General features: G+C 30.2%; 1 protein-coding gene across 1 annotated transcript; it reads left to right on the top strand.

Moving 5' to 3' along the window:
* The first annotated feature begins 7,317 nt into the window (after positions 1-7,317).
* Positions 7,318-8,919, top strand: LOC106309144. The gene has a single exon (XM_013746211.1). The coding sequence runs from the start codon at positions 7,318-7,320 to the stop codon at positions 8,917-8,919; it is 1,602 nt and encodes a 533-aa protein (XP_013601665.1).
* The last annotated feature ends 8,445 nt before the right edge of the window (positions 8,920-17,364 follow it).

Below are 17,364 nucleotides of genomic sequence, written 5' to 3'. Positions count from 1 at the left end.
TGGCTCTCACATTTGTTTGAGATTAATTATAGATGCCTATGCCTACTGGTGGTATCTTTTTGTTTGAGTTTTTATTGTTGGCCGGTTTGGCTCAGGTTGTAAGATTACTTTGATTACAAGTGTTAAAATAAAAAAAAGCAATCAAATGAAAAAAAAACATTCCACTGTGTGATCAGTACAGACTATAGAGTATGATCAAGATGGAGAACACGCATCAATACTTACACACACCTCCAATCCTCTAAGAGTACCATAACGGTATTAGCCTGAAAACCCACAAGAGAATCTATATATATAAAGTTAATTTTTTCTTTTCTTACGACAAATGGCAGAAGAGTTTGAAGATATGTATCCCAATATATTTTTTGTTTTTACATTTTAGGTCATTTTTAACACTATTGCAAGTTGGCTTAATACTTTTTAATTGTGTACTATAATCTTTCTCACACTAATCATTATTATATGAAGTTTTATATTCTATTTTATTGACCAGTAAAATTGAAGATGAATAAAGGAAAAATAAAATATATATATATATATAAAGTTAACTTTTTACCTTTTTATGACAATTGGGAGGGAGATTTGATGACATGTGTCCCCATATATTTTTTGTTTTTGCATTTTAGGTCTTTCTTTTTTTACACTATTGCAATTTGGCTTAATATTTTTTAATTGTGCACTATAATCTTTCTCACACTAACCATTATTATATGAAGTTTAATTATCTATTTTATTGGTCAGTAAAATTGAAGATGAATAAAGAAAAAATAAAATGATATAAATATATTTTAAATATATTATTTATTCATAACTAAAAAATAAAATAAAATATTACTATTTTATTATTTTTACTATTTTCTATTTTTTTATTACAAATTATAAATTTATTTGACTATTAAAAATGATAAAATAACTAAACTAAAAAAACTAGAATTCGACACATAAACTAAACATAAATCTCTGCATCACAAAGAAAAAGCGAAATACTATTGTAACACTAACTCATAAAGGTCTGGAACACAAATGAACGCGATCAAGCACCAATCCAAAAAAATCGAAAAAACAGATCAAAGGAAGAATAATTAATGGAAGACCAAAGTCACCACGAAGTAGGAAAACACATGCCTAAAGCACAACAACCAGCTAAGAGGTAAAAAACACCTCACAAACAAAACAAACACATACAAGGCGCCCATGTCAATGAAGAACCACAAAGCTCTGAATAAAAGAGACCAAAGCTCCTAGAGACTAACTCCACACACCTATACCAATGGAAGCATGAGAAGAAGAAAAACAACCTAAAGGAGGGAGAATGGAAACCAACTACAGAGAAACCAAAGCTCAAGTTTGAGACAAAAAATAATCTTACAAGCACACACAACATACATGAAGGAAAACACTATCTAAACCTAGAGTGGCAAACATAGCGAAATGGAAAGCCACCAGAAACGCAACCAGCGATGAAAACTGTAACGAGATGAGAGAGCAAAGAGAGAGAGAAAAGACTGCACAAAATCAACAAACTGTGGAACACAAATGAACGCGATCAAACACCAACAAAAAAAAACCAAAAAAAGCGGACCATGGGAAGAATAATCACCGGAAGAACAAAGTTACCACGAAGCATGAAAACACATGCCTAAAGCACAACCACCAGCTAAGAGGTAAGAAGCACCTCACAAACAAAACAACCACATACAAGGAACCATACCAATGAAGAAAAGTTCTGAATAGAAGAGACCAAAGCTCCAAGAGACTAACTCCACACACCTATACCAAGGGAAGCATGAGAAGAAGAAAAACAACCTACAGGAGGGAGAATGGAAGTCAACCACAGAGAAACCAAAGCTCAAGTTTGAGACAAGAAATAATCTTCCAAGCCCACAAAACATACACGAAGGAAAACACTATCCAAAGACGCAACCAGCGATGAAAAGTGCAACAAGATGAGAGAACAAAAAGAGAAAAGGAGACTACACAAAATCAACAAACTGTGGACCCATCCTCGAGTTATAAAGAGAAAATAAAAGTCAGATCACCAAAAATCAGATCTTGAAAACCAAGACGAGCATGGGCTATCAACGGCAAGCTAAGTACGAGGAAGACAACTAAACTCCGACCCAACCCAAGGAGATGTAGTTACTAACATTAGCCAAATCTAAGGAAGAAGAGGATAAAAATTGACCAGAACAGCATACAATATCATGAGAAACAACTGGGAATTCATAAACATGATCTAAAACAAATATCAGATAATCTCACAAGAGAAGAAGACAAGGAAAAACAAGAGAAACGAATGTGAGTCTTTTTCCAGTGATGGTAAGAAACACCTACACCGGAAATGTAAAAAAAATATACATAAATGGTGACAACTCAAGTCAAAATATGCGGAGACAGAAAAAAACATCTTAGGAGAATAATGTTCGACGTTGTTAAAAAAGAATAATGTTCAAAATATGAAAATATGAAATACAATTTTGACGCTGAAACTGTTAATATTAGAATCCAGGTTCTAAAACGCGGCCGCACAGACCGATTAAGCGGTGAGAAAACGTTTGGTGGTGGTCAAGCATAGCGTTTTGACCTTATTCGGTCATGAAATCGGAATGTGAAAATCATTCACTTTTCTTTTTACATTTTAAGCTTGAAATCGGGCCTTAAATGCTAAATTTACAAGTTTGAAACATAAAAATCAAGAAAAACGCAAAAGAAATTATGAAATCTGGGGAAATTAGGATATGGCGGCTTCTGAAAACTGTTGCGTAACCCTAAAATGTTCGGAGGAAGAAGATGATAAATTTACGATTATGCCATTAATGAGTAAAAAACAAAATAAAAATAAAAAAATGCATTAGGGGCGTCGAAGTCCTGACCTGTTACGCATGAAGGAGCCCTGAAACCACTACGCCACAACGACTTACACTATTTCCTATACAAATTTTGATTTATTATACATAAAATAGCATACAATTTTTAAAAATGCTCAAAACTAATCGATTAATCGTCGATTAATCTCCGATTTTCTTACAATTCGCTAGGTCCGTACTGACCGCCCGACTTACGCCTAGCGCGTTTCCGAACATGGGTTAGAATTAACAAATGTTTAAATGCAAAGTTATTGAAATTTAATATGCTTTACACCAGAAGCTCAATTCGCCACTAACAAATACTAATACACACAACAACACATTATTGAAAAGACAAACACATAATATATTAACCTATAACCTAATACTACATAACACAATAAAATACTAAATCATGCTCTTCACAAATAAATTAGTGACCACATAATTACATCATCCAAAAACATCATACTTAACAACAATAAAATAATATTCCGCGCGAAGCGCGGACACCTCCTAGTTTGTAATAAGATCTGATTGTAAATTTAGATTTGAATGTATGGGTTAACAAATTTTATCTCTTAAGTATTTTAATTCATATGATATTCTAACTTGGAACTGGCCTTTGCATGCGGTAGGTAGATTACACGCGCTAGGTTCTTTTTCTCTCTTCTTCTCAAACTTTCACATTGTTCGGATGGAGCCTCTAGTGGCTCATGTGATTGTTGTCGGACAACGTTGAGGTCTCTCATCCACTTTCCCTTCGACAATTGTTCTACTTGATATAATTGGTGAGCTGTAGTGGGTGTCAGAGTCGAATCTTTACATTCTTTGTTTGTCGGGTGCATAGCCGGTCCTGAGATTCATATATTCACTTAAGGCTGCAATCGAAAAGAAAAAAAGTGGCTGGTTTTGTATATTTTCAGAAATATTGGCTGTTATTAAAGGCTATGTTTTCCAGTGCAATTGGTGGCCGCAAGCAGATACTTGCTTTGCTTTTCCTTAAGGCCGTCTCTGGTCGGGTTAGCTTTTGTGCGGCGGGTCCATGGAAAGCTCAGGGGTTCTGGTGTTTCGTCAATCGACGTCGCATGCTCCCCACTTAGAGGACGGTGAAGAGTGGCATTGGAAGTCGCAAGTTAATCATTAGGGTCCTAGGGTTTGTCGCTGATGGTTAAAATCAATTTTGTTGATAGTGGTTTCGATCTAGCGGATGGCGGCTCTTCTGGATCTGCAACATATCGGCGTGAAATCCATTCTTGTTAGGAGATGTGGAGATGAGTGTGCTCCTTGGATCTGGAGACGGCGAGGCTTCACAAATGAGATGCGGTGGTTAGGGTTTCAGCAGGCAGTTTTTCGTACGGAGACCAACGATTTATGCTACGGGACGACTCCGATGGTGGTGAAAGATCTGAGGTACACCGAAGTTAAAGCAACTGTAGGTCTTGAACACACCGACCACCTCAAAATTGAGGATAACATTACCCTAAGTTACAGGGAAAGCAAAACAAAGATATCTAAAAACAAGAGATTATATAGCGATGAGAAATCAGTCATGGAAAGAAGACATGGAGGCAGAGCTTCCTCTATGTCTCATCTCTTGTTTTTAAAATATCTTTGTTTTGCTTTCCGCATAATTTAGGGTAATATTTTTCCCACCTCTTTGCTAGAAACCCAAGCATTGTAAATAGTCATTTTTTGCGCGAATCAAACTCTGGTGGCTTAGGGTAATGTTTCTCCGGTGAATGGAGCTATGTTCGATTCCGATTTGCTCCTCTAAGGATGGTAATTAATGATAATTTTAATTTTAAAATAAAATCATATGGTGGAAGCCCCTCTGGTCCAGTGGTTTGACCAAAGGTTCATTAATGCTTCTACACCAGGAGGTCTGGTTTTCAATTCCCGGAGAAGGCGGAATTATGCGAATTAAGGAAGAAAAAACTTACAAGAGATATGCAGTATGTCGCAAGGAGTACCAGCAAGCGTGAATCCCATAGGACGGCTCAGGTGATGCCATGTAGAATTGTCGGCTGTAGAATCGTCTGTAATATTTTTCATAGTTGTAATAACATAATTATCCGGTGTTAAAAAAGAATCATATGATATTGTTGCCTTTGTTGTCAAGATATCTTCGGGTCATAAGTCATTACACCCTTAAAGTTTAGCTATATTTATTAATCATTTATATTTGTATTATGTATATCACATATCAGTATATCTTTGAAGGCGATCTCTGAATGATTTCTGGAAGCCGACAAAGAATATATGTGTTATCTGAAACCAAACATATAACTTGAGTCAGTGGCAAAATCTCCACCCCCTAATCTGAATGTGTTTTTGGTGTAGGGTAAAAGAAGAAACAACGTAATGTATTAGTTGGCTAAAGGTAAAAGTAAAAGTAACGTAATGTATTAGTTGGCTAAAGGTAAAAGTAAAAGTAAGCATCTTTACCTTTAGCCCATCCGACCGTTTGAAAGCGTGTGAAGTCTTTACTTTCTCTAGAACTGCTCTCTCGGCCGACATGCAACTCTCATCCATTCTTCTCTATTCTCTTTATCTATGCAATTATTTTAGTATAATTTCACGCATAATGCGCAGTTGGGGAGTTCAACAACATTTTACTTTATGTGGGGAAATCAATGAGACAAGAGACAATTTGTTTCTCACATATGAGATAAGATGTACATATGTATTTTTCTTCGCAATGGCACTGAATCATTTAATTTTATTAAGTTTCATTCATTATGGACCTACAGAAATTGTTAAAAGTCCATTAAAATATGATGGGTTGATTTTATTTTTTTTGTCAAAAGGCGTTAAATCAAACATAATATCATCGTCGAGATAAACATAAAAAGAATGACTAATTAGGTAACTCCATAATTTTATTTAAAAAAAATATTTATAAACATTTGGTTAATGAAAGGTCCATTATATGGACTATTAAAAGAGCTATGGTGTTGACCTAAGAATTATAATCAATGTTACAACTTAAAAACTTTTTTGAAGTAATAATTTACCAGGTTAAGATGTGTGCCTTACGTAGAATGAACATTGTATATATAAACTATTTTTACAAATTATATGTTTTTTGATATTATGAAATAATGTATATATTAAATAGTTAAAAAGGTAGTAAATAATATGTATATAATTAAATTGGTGAAGCAAATAGATAAAAAAACGAATCTTGTTTATTTACAATCATTTTTATTAATCCAAACAATCATTTTTCTATTTTATATGGTATATAATTAAATTTAAATGATATGAACATAGATATATAATATATTTTAATATTGATATCTATTAAATGATGATTTCTACTCATATAGTTTTTTGTTCATTTGTATCTATTTATAACAAAAAAACTTTAAATCAATGATAACAAAATTTTCATTGTGAGATGTTTAATATTTTTAGTAATTTATAATTTTTAAAAAATTAAATGAAAATTTAAAAATTCAAACATATTAAGTTGTCAATATTTTTTCAAAGCTTTTATCAAAAAATTGTTCAAAGCAAGTTTTGAAAGTAAAATACTTATGTATTTTATATGGTATATAGTTTAATTTGAATAATATTAAATATATATATATATATATATATATTTAATCTTAATATTTACTAAATGAGACTTCCTATTTATATAATTTTGTAATCATTTGTATCTTGTCATAACAAAAATCTGAAAACATGGATCACAAAAAAAAATCAGTGTGAAATTTTTAATAGTTTGGGTAATTTATAGTCGTTTTTTAAAATTCAAAATATAACACATACAGAAAAATATAATTTTTTATTATATTATTAATGTGGTTGTTATTTATTTATTACTCTAAAATTAAAAAAATGAGAAAGGATACATAAATTTTTATCAAATCTTTATTATTCAAAATTATTAATTTTCATATATATACATATAGCATATTAGGCAATTCCGTAATTTTTATTTTAAAAAATAATGAAGAACATTAATAATTAATTTATAGTTAGTTTCATAAAAAACTTACTCTCTCCGTTTCATTTTAATTGTCGTTTTAGGTTTATGTACACATATTAAGAAAATATTTAGTTTTAAATATTTCAAAAATAAAAAACATAATTACCAATATATCTAACAATATTTTAATCAATAGAAAAATAAATTGGAAAATATTGTCAATAAATTTTGCGGTAGTGATACAAGGATACCTAAATGTTGTAATGATTCTGAAATAATATACAAGGGAGAAATGATAACAAGTAACAACAACAATGGGAGCCCTTAGTGTATAGAATAATGATCAACTAGGTCAGAAAACAATAAAATAAAAATAGTTTTATTAGTATAATAAAATTAACTAATGTCTACATCACTAACCTTGGCGTTCTCTTTGTCCGTTGCTTTACTAGAAAGATTCTGATCTGAGGAGACATAGTTAAGATATTGAAGACCATTTTCCCTTTCCTTATCAAACAAACTAGTCCAGAAATGTCTCGTGTATTGCACAAACATAATCCCTATGACCCGTCGATTGCTCGGAAGTTTCCCATCCACCATCATCTTCTATACTCTGCCTCGGATGATCATGGTCAATGCGCTGGATGTTTTGAAGAAAAGGGACACTCAGCCAAATTCTACGAATGTCCTGAATGCGACATCTTCTTCCACAAGGAATGCATCGAGTCAGCGCCAGAGATCACCCACCCTTCTCATCCTCAACACTCTCTTTACCTTGACAAGCGTGAAAGTCTACCTGATACCAACCGTGATAGAAAATGTTGCTTGTGCGGTGAAGATCTTATGTTACTGGTGTATCGTTGCCTCATATGTGACTTCAAACTGGATCTTTCTTGTGCTAAGAACCCACCGTTGCTTGAGGTTGACCAGGATCAACATAAACTCCACCTCCTTAAGAAGAAAGTCTCCTTCACTTGTGATGCTTGCGGGTTAGAAGGTGATCGATCTCCTTATCTTTGTCTCCCTTGCAATTCCATGTTTCATGTCCGTTGTGTCAATTTCGGACATGGGTCACCACGCATATGTTCTATTCTCCCTGGAATTTGGTATTGTGGTTGTGGTTCGGTCCATTCAGATGTTGTTGAATGTGGAAAGATAAAAGAACTTGAAGAAAAATTGAACGACGGTGATGATGACGACGATGATGTTGTTATTGGGCCTGTTTGTACAGATGTCAATACAATAATACTCCATTTCACACATGACCATCGTCTAAAATTTCACAAAGATGGTCGAGTTGATGATGTGAATGCAAGATGCAATATGTGCAAGTTATCTGTTGCTTCTACTCCCCATTACGCTTGCATAGTTTGTTCTTTCTTCCTTCATCAAAGATGCACTGAGCTCCCTTGGAGAAAGAGATCTATTCTTCATGACCATCATCAACTTTGTTTGGAAGGCAGTAACTCCACACCAGATTTGGAGTTTCATCAAAATTACTTTTGTTGCAATGCTTGTGGCCATTTTAATGATGGTATCAAGTATACATGTCATCCAGGTTTCAACTTGGATATAGGATGCGCTTCAATCACTTTGCCCTTCAAATTTGACATCCATCCACACACACTTACTTTTGTATCAACTAGCAAAAGAAAATGTGGCGTCTGCGAGTTATGGGCTTCCCCTGTTCTGTCTTGTGGTGAATGTGATTTCTTTTTGGGTTTTGATTGTGCTCAGTTACCTGTATTGGCAAGTCACAAGTACGACAAGCATGCTCTCCGCTTAACCGGGGATGTAACTCGTAGAGATGATTACTGGTGCGAGATTTGTGAGAAGAAAGTTGACGGGAATGCAATATTCTATACTTGTGATGACAGCTCTTGTTGCTCCACCTTTCACACTCATTGTGTAATTGGTGGTCTAAACTTGGATTTACATTTCTGCTTCATGTTGTTTGGCCGTCAGTATGTGGTGGATGACAACACTTTTGCTGCGCCAAGACATTGCTGCATATGTGGCTTAGGATGCAAAGGTCCCAAGGTTATAAAGATCAATCAGGGTGGCCATGCTGATAAGTACCTGTGTTCTTCTAGCTGTTTGATGAGAAACCGCTATCTTCTACAGAATGTGTAATCTATATATGTAAATCAAAATATATTATGGACAGTGAAGTGATTCGTGTTAGTGTATTTCCACAAGTTAAAGTGTATTTAGTTTCTTTAAATATATCTTATCACACTGTCAGCTGCTCGTTCGTTCACTTGTGAAATGGTTTTCAGCTGAGCGTACAATTTTCTTATTATCTTCTTGGGAATTAAATATATAACATTGGATCCCTTTTGACTAATGTCATTTAGCTTTTGATCCTTTCAACACGCTTGTTGTCAAATATACTACATGTTGTTTTTTTAGCTTTTATATTTTCTAAAATGAATTAAAAAGTGGTAGTGGCGTGGGATTGGAGAAAAGGAACGAAGACTGGATTTGCCATGTGAATGTAAGTTTTAATCATATCTAATCTAGTTTTTTTCCTTCATTACATCATCTAATCTTTAGTTCATGCGTATAGCTGGAGAATAAAATATAAATTAGGCTGATATAAGGTTGTCTGTCATTATGTTTAACTATAATCTTGGGGTGTCCCATTTGTTATTTTTGAGGTTAGGTTGCAAAGAAAAACTCTTACGGAGTTTCTCACCAAAATTCTAATGAATATATTATTTGTATATTTCTATCTTTTTGTTAAATCTTTATATATAAAAAAGAGTTATCTCTCTCCTAGTGATGCCACGTAGACGGATAGATCAGAAATTCGGATTTTGTAAACGTGACACGTGTTCCCTTCTTTTTTAAAATTTAAAAATGCTAGCCTGTGTTTTTAGAATGGGCTTCCACGAAACTTTCTAATTTGTAGTGTACGGATAATGTTCTTTGGACCGCAATATCCAAGCAAATGTCCTCTGAATTTGCGTGTGGGTCTGAAGCTTTGTCAGCACTCTCCAAATGTGTTTATTCATGTCGGTTTTGTCAATGTTCTTCAGCTTCCAGCTGTTACAAATCGAATTAATTGAACATAATTAACCAAAACTTAACTCTTCATGCCCACTGCACCACGATTTTGGATTCACTGATTCTTATCATTCATTCAGACGGTCATTCTCACCTAGGATTCATCTCTTTAGCATCATCCTCACAGTTCCTATTATCCAGAGAAATTTTATTTTCAGAATAAGGGCTGCCTTATTACTCGCTAACACCACCCTTCTTTATATATGTCAAGTCCGAACTCAAGAAATGGCACCCCCGCATCTCTCAGCACTTCCTTAACGAGTATATCGTAATTCTTTCACCTCGAAATCGGAAGATACAGCAACTTTCCGATGAACCACAGTGGGTAGTTAGCTGGTGAGGAGCATATCAAGGCAAAGGAAGCAAAGAGGATGGGATGGCTGTAATAAATTTTGAAGGGTAGTGAAGGAGGCAAAACGGAGGTGGACCTGGACAGTGAAAAAGGGACTTAGGATTGAAGGAAGACAGACAAAGGCCACAAGCTTTAACAAACTTTTGAGATTTTAATAAATGGCAAGAAAAGAAGGTTAAAGAGGATCTAGATTTTGTGCAGAGAAGAAAAGGATAACGGTGAGGAGATATTACGAGATGTACGACGGCGAGCATAGAGAAACTGATCCCGTCGTTTTATGCGGCGGAGAAAGAAAAATATTTTCAACCGCAAAAAAAAAACAATGTTTAGTCTAGGTTTTTTTTCTATTTAATAAAATATATGTTTAGTAGATTACTTTAATTACATATTGGGTTTATTATTTTTAGATAGACTTCAGGTAACTTGGGCCAAGAGAACATATTTAAATAGATCAAATATATAAAAACTTTAAAAAGATACAAATTTGGTTAAAAAACTATTAGATTCGACTATATAAAAGTTGGACGATAAATTTGAGACTGGAGATAAGAAGACAAATTTTTTTTACTATTTATCCCCTATTTTCTTTGATAAAATTTCTCCCACTTGCATATTTTATTTTTCTCTAAAATTTGTATTTGACATATATATATTTGTGCCATCAAATCATCAAAACAAAGAAAAAATGATATTTCACCATTTTAAATTTAGATTTTTCTATAATGACGTATAAAATATACATATATACCATATCATTTTCAAGTTTATTTTTTATTATCAAGTCTACATATTAAATAGTAAAATGAATATGAATTCCTATAAAATCAAAACAGTATTTTCAAAAGATTTGTTTTTAAAGATAATTAATTATACTAATATATAGATAAATTCGAAATAAATATAAAATGTTGTTTACCTTTTTGTCATTTAGATATCTAAAGATTGAAAGTAATATAAAAGTTCATTTGTAATTTAGATCAAAACTATTTATTTCATAAATAACAATAGTTTATATAGAAGGATATGGATGAACAAAAAGAATGCATGAAATATATGTATCTCCATAAGTGGCACACCAACAATCCAGAGCGGAAAAGTGTTGGAGAAAAATCAAACGTTCCTTACCCGATGTTTCTATCACAAGGAAGAAGTCTTGCGGTACTAACATGGTCTTCATAATGCCACCAAGAAGTTGGAAGTTTAATGATCTTGAAAGTTGATGCATTGATTGTTTCTCTTTCAAGCAAATGGAAACATTTTTAGAGGAAGTTTACCATGCATAACAACAGTCTCAACTCATAGACACAATTTGTTTTCTCACTTCTCTGTTTCTGTGTTTGAAATTTTGATTAGTTATGCTTTGATAATCTCTTCGCATTCAGTGCTTCCATTGCTTCAATTTTTTTAATTTTTTTAATTATGAACACTATGATCCTATAAACAAATCAAATTAACCGGGATGAAAAGTAAGATTATAAACAAACAAAAATAAAACTAACACAAAATATACATAACTCGATCAGTAACCATCTGAAAATACGTGCTGTCATTTTAGTTATAAAGAAAAATAACAAATCTTATGGGTAAAAAGTTCTCTGGAACATATCAAATAAAATTTTATTCACACTCCAACAATAGTCATATTAACACTTCTTTACAACACAAGTAACTTTGGCCACGTTACATATCATGTGAAACTCTGGGTTAACTTCAATTACAGTTACTTATATTACATTACAATTTTATTATTTTACTCACCTCTTCAATATCATATTCAGCCTAAAATAAACAGTTAATGCAACTTCCTGCAGTCCAAGCCATTCATACAAATGATAACCATAAAAACCACAAACCCATTTTTTAGAGTTCAAAATATAACAAACTAAATTTAACCAATCAATAATGGATTCAGATTTATAAAAAAACATACAACCAGGAGACCAAACTTATATAATATGTTACACTCTGCAACCTTTTAATATAACAAATACCACAACCTCTTAATATAGACACAACCATCAAAATCAAACATAATAAATCTTAACATATATACTTCTTCCATGCCCAAACATTCTTAAAAACAATAAAAATTATTATACATTTTTCTTGAAAATGCTAATATAACATACGCAATGAAAATATACAATAATATAGTTATATATATCATGCTTAAATGATATTCCGCGCGTAGTGCAAACCGATCCTAGTATTCTATATATCTATCTTTGCTTATTATTTCATACTAAAACAATTATTTCATATTTTTAATATCAATATATTTAAATATATGTAAACTGGAAACTGATAAATAGATAATATTATTTCATTATTTATTAAAATATAAGAAATAAAAATATAGAAACGTGCAAACAGTTTACTTAGCACCATAAATCTATGTGTATTTTAGTTTATTAAAAATACTAGATCTTCGTCCGCACATCCGTACAGATTTTTTCTTCTTATACTAAAATATTTTAGTTTATATAACAAAATTTATCACTAATTAATGTAAATTATAAGTATTATATAACTCTATAATGCATATTTAAGTGGCTTATATTGTTAGCATTATAAATTTTTGTAACAAAATTTATTTTGAGATCATTATTGTAAAAATACTATATTACATAATTTTTAGTTTTATTTCTAAGTTTGAAATGTATATGGAAGTCAAATTAAACTGGACCTACATAATAGAGAAGAAATATTTTGAGATATTGTTAAAAATAACAAAAAATATATTTTTCTTAAACTATAATATATTGTACAGGCAAAATAATTTTGTAGTAAAACTCTTATATGAAAAATTGCTTGAAATACACAAAGTTGGATAAGATATTTTTATTTCATTTTACTTGAAATAGAAATAGATATTTCGTTCTAACAAAATCTTTTTAAGATCTTTACAAAAATTATTTCCAAAATTTAATTAATTTAAAATTTTACTATCATTAAAATATAATTAATAATATTTTATATGATTTTAATTTCTGGTTCATAAAACAAAAATAAATTTAATTTGAAATTCTAACGATATTTTATGATAGTTAAAATTTAAAATTAATTAATTTTCGGAAATAAAATTTAAAATGATACTGAAAATATTTTCTTAGATTTTTTCTTAAATAATATTTATTTGTATTTTAATTCAAAGAAAAGGATATTAAAAGATAGAATGATTAAATTATGTAAATTTTGATAAACATTCTAGATGATGGTCCATTTTAAAATATCACACCTTAAAGAAGTCATGAATTCTGTTTTAATAGTATAAAATAAGATACATGAACGGTGTAATGACATGTGTCCATTTATAAGAGCATCATTATCAATGGTACGAGAAAGGAGTTCTCAAAAAGTGATTATTTGCTGATTTAAGCAAAAGCCATTGATGGGGTTCTAATACCCACCCAATAAATTTTCAAAAGAGAACTTTTAAGAGTTTATTGGATGGGTATTAGAACTCCATCAATCATTTTTACTTTAATTAGCAACTAATCAACTTTTGAGAACTCCTTCCTCATACTATTGATGGAGTTGCTCTAAGTTTCTCATAGTTTCTTACAAATGGAATAAAAATTCTTTTAAGTTTTTTAAAAAAAATTCTTTTTGAATATTTTTTTTTTAAATTAGTGAAAAATTTAGTGAATTTCTTTCCAATAGTGGTGTTCTTAGAAATTCGGAATAATTTCTAGATAGTAGGATGTTGCTTTTTTCCTGCTTAAATGTTTTTTAGTTTTTTTTAATGACTTTGCTATCAGATGCCTTTGAGAGAGACCCGACTAGCGCCTAAATACCATCCCCCAGAGCTTAAACCGGGGAGTCCGCCTAAGACATCCACGGGGCTGGTGATCACTCCATTTTAATCCACCAGTGGTCACGCGTTGCTTGGACTAGGGTTTATCTGTATTAGACCTGAAGGTCCCTCAAGAAAATCACCACAAACCCACGAACATCAACGGAATCGAACCCTCGACCTTGGGGACAACTCGACCACAAGCACGTGGTTAAATAATTTTTAGTTTTTGGATTGTGATTTTCTTTTGGCTCCAGATAAAATGGAAACCTTATACTAAAAAGAAATATTTCTATATTTTGCAGTACTAGGTGTTTTCCTCCACGCCATGTGAAGTAATAAATTTTATAAATTTAAATATATTTAAAAATAAAAAATTATGATTATTTTTTCAATATTTTAATATAAATTTGATTTAACTGAACATAAAATTAAGATAAAATAAATAAAATTATGCATATTAAATATAATTATGTTATTAACTGAACAACATTTTAATATAAATTATGTATATATTTATATTATTAAAACTGAAGTACATTTTGGTATTGTTTGGAACATGGATAGCAATATAAATGAGAATGGTTTGAAAACATGGATAGCAGTATAAAAAAAAGTATAGTGTCTTTTTAGTAATTTCATTAATATAGTTACATTAATTATTTTTTAATATTTCACTCGGTTTAATAATTTCATTAATTATATTACATTAACAATACATCACATCATTAATTATATTACCATAATAACAATATACAATATTTATTTATTAGTTAATCAACATTAACTTTGTGTCAATTATAAAATCAAAAATGAAAAATAAGTGGGTTTCTCATATGGTTAAACGTTCGGTTTAGTTTGTTTTACTAAATTTTTTTTTTTTAATTTTAGTTTCAATAGGTGGAAAATTACGTAACCAAAAACATAATTCAAAGACATGTTTTTATGAATAAAAGAATAATTTAAATCAAAATTATAAAAATGTAATACATTTATGTCACTTAATTTTTCACTTCATATAATTATTTTACTAAAAAAAACTCTTTCTATTTCACTTAATTTAGCCAAACACATAGAAATAATCATTTTTATTAGTTTATAAAATCATTTAGGCATGAGCATTGAATATCTATTATAGGTACATGTTGTTCTTTTTGGGTATCGTTTTTTTCAAGTCAGGCCCTGCTTGAATATTAGAAATTTATGTGTGGGTTTTGAGTTGTGTCCTTATAGATCTGGATGAGTTCAGTTCTGATGTACATGAACCTAGAAATATCTAAATAACAAATGTATATGAAACTCGTTCGGATATTTGTACCAAAAATAACTTTATTACCCGATTCGGTCCATGTCTTTTTAATACAATTAGTTATATTACGACAAATTTAAATTATATAACACTAATTATGAAAAATAAATGTCAATGTATAAAAATGTAATAACTAATATCCGCGCGGGTGCGCGGATCAATCTCTAGTTTATATTATTAAAATTTAAGTACATTTTGCTACTACAGTAAAACCTTTATAAATTAATACTCGATAAATTAATAATCTCTATAAATTAATAAATTTTGTCGGTCCCAACTTGGACGGTGTAAAATATGACACAAATCGATAAAATAATAAGATAATAATATTTTTAAAACTCCCATGTAAATATATAGTCCCATTTAAATCATAAATTAATAATATATCTCTATATATATTTTATATAAGTACAAACTAAACATTATATTGTTGGTTTTATATTCACAATGAAAATACTTTTATTTTTCTTGATATTTTAATATATTTTAATAATATTAATAAAATTATATCGAAAACCACAAAACAATTCTATGAAACATAAAAATATATACCAAATAAGATAATAAAATAATATGAAAGTCAATTTTCTAAAATTTAAATAATTTATATACGGCAAAGTCAAATATTTTCTTATTTTATTAATAAAAATATTTAAAAATAGAAAAAATCTAAAAAATGAAACTTTTGTAAATTAATATCTCTATAGAATAATAAAATTTTAAAGTCCAAATATTATTAATTTATAGAGGTTCTACTGTATTTGGAAACATTTAAACGAGTATAAATGAGAATGGTTTGGAAACATGAATAGTAGTATAAAAATATAATATCATTTCAGTAATTTCATTAATATAATTATATTAATTGTATTTCTATATTTCACCCAATTTAACAATTTCGTTAATTATATTACCATAACAATACATCACATCATTAATTACACTACCATAATAATAATAGTGCAGGTTTTTATTTATTAGCTAATCAACATTAATTTTGTACCAATTATAAAATAAAAAAATGTAAAATAAAAGGGTTTTGCATATGGTTAAACATTCGGTTTAGCTTTTTATTTATTTTAATTTCATCGGTGAAAAATTACGTAGCCACAAAACATAATTCAAAGACACGTTTTGTGAATAAAATAATAACTTAAATCAAAATAATAAAAATGTATTACATTTATTGTCACTTAATTTTTCACTTCATATAATTATTTTACTGAATAAAAAACTCTTTTGTTTCACTTAATTTAGCCAAACACATAGAAAGAGTCATTTTTATTAGTTTATAAAATCAGTTGGGCATGAACATTGGCTATCCATTTAGGTACAGATTTTTCTTTTCGAGTATCGTTTTTTTAAAATTAATCTCCGCTTGAATATTATTAATTTATATGTCGGTTTTGAGTTGGGTCATTCTGGGTCTGGATGAGTTCGGTTCTGATGTATAGAAACATAAAAATATCTAAATAACAAATGTATCTTAAATGAGTCCATATATTTGTATCAAAATTAACCTTATTACATGATTCGGTCTAGGTCTTTTGAATACAATTAGTTATATTACGACTTATCAAAAATATATAACACAAATTATGAAAAATAAATATCAGTGTATAAAAATGTAATAACCAATATCTGCGCTGGTGCGCGGGTCAATCTAGTGATGTTAGACTACAAGCAATGGAGGTGTTGAAACTTTAATTCAACAGTTTAATACTTACAATGCATATGTTGAAAGGAGAGTTGAATCATAGGTGGATTAATCATAGTTGAATATTTTCAACTAGTTGAATCGAACATGGGTGGAGAGAGAGAGTCCACGTGTCATATTATTATTAGAGTTAAAAATTGAAATTTGAGGAAGAAAGAGAATGAAATAATTTATTTTGTTTTTTCCACCTCCATTATTTGATGTCATTTATTTCATAGTAAATTAATTTTTATATTTATATTTTAATCATAAAATTTCATCATTTTTCATACTCTATTAATAGAAATTTGTTTCATTTTATTTGGACATATATTTATAAATAGAGATTAATCTCA

This window comes from Brassica oleracea, chromosome C8, assembly GCF_000695525.1.
Source record: "Brassica oleracea var. oleracea cultivar TO1000 chromosome C8, BOL, whole genome shotgun sequence".
Classification (NCBI taxonomy): domain Eukaryota; kingdom Viridiplantae; phylum Streptophyta; class Magnoliopsida; order Brassicales; family Brassicaceae; genus Brassica; species Brassica oleracea.
This window is presented reverse-complemented; position numbering and strand designations above follow the sequence as displayed.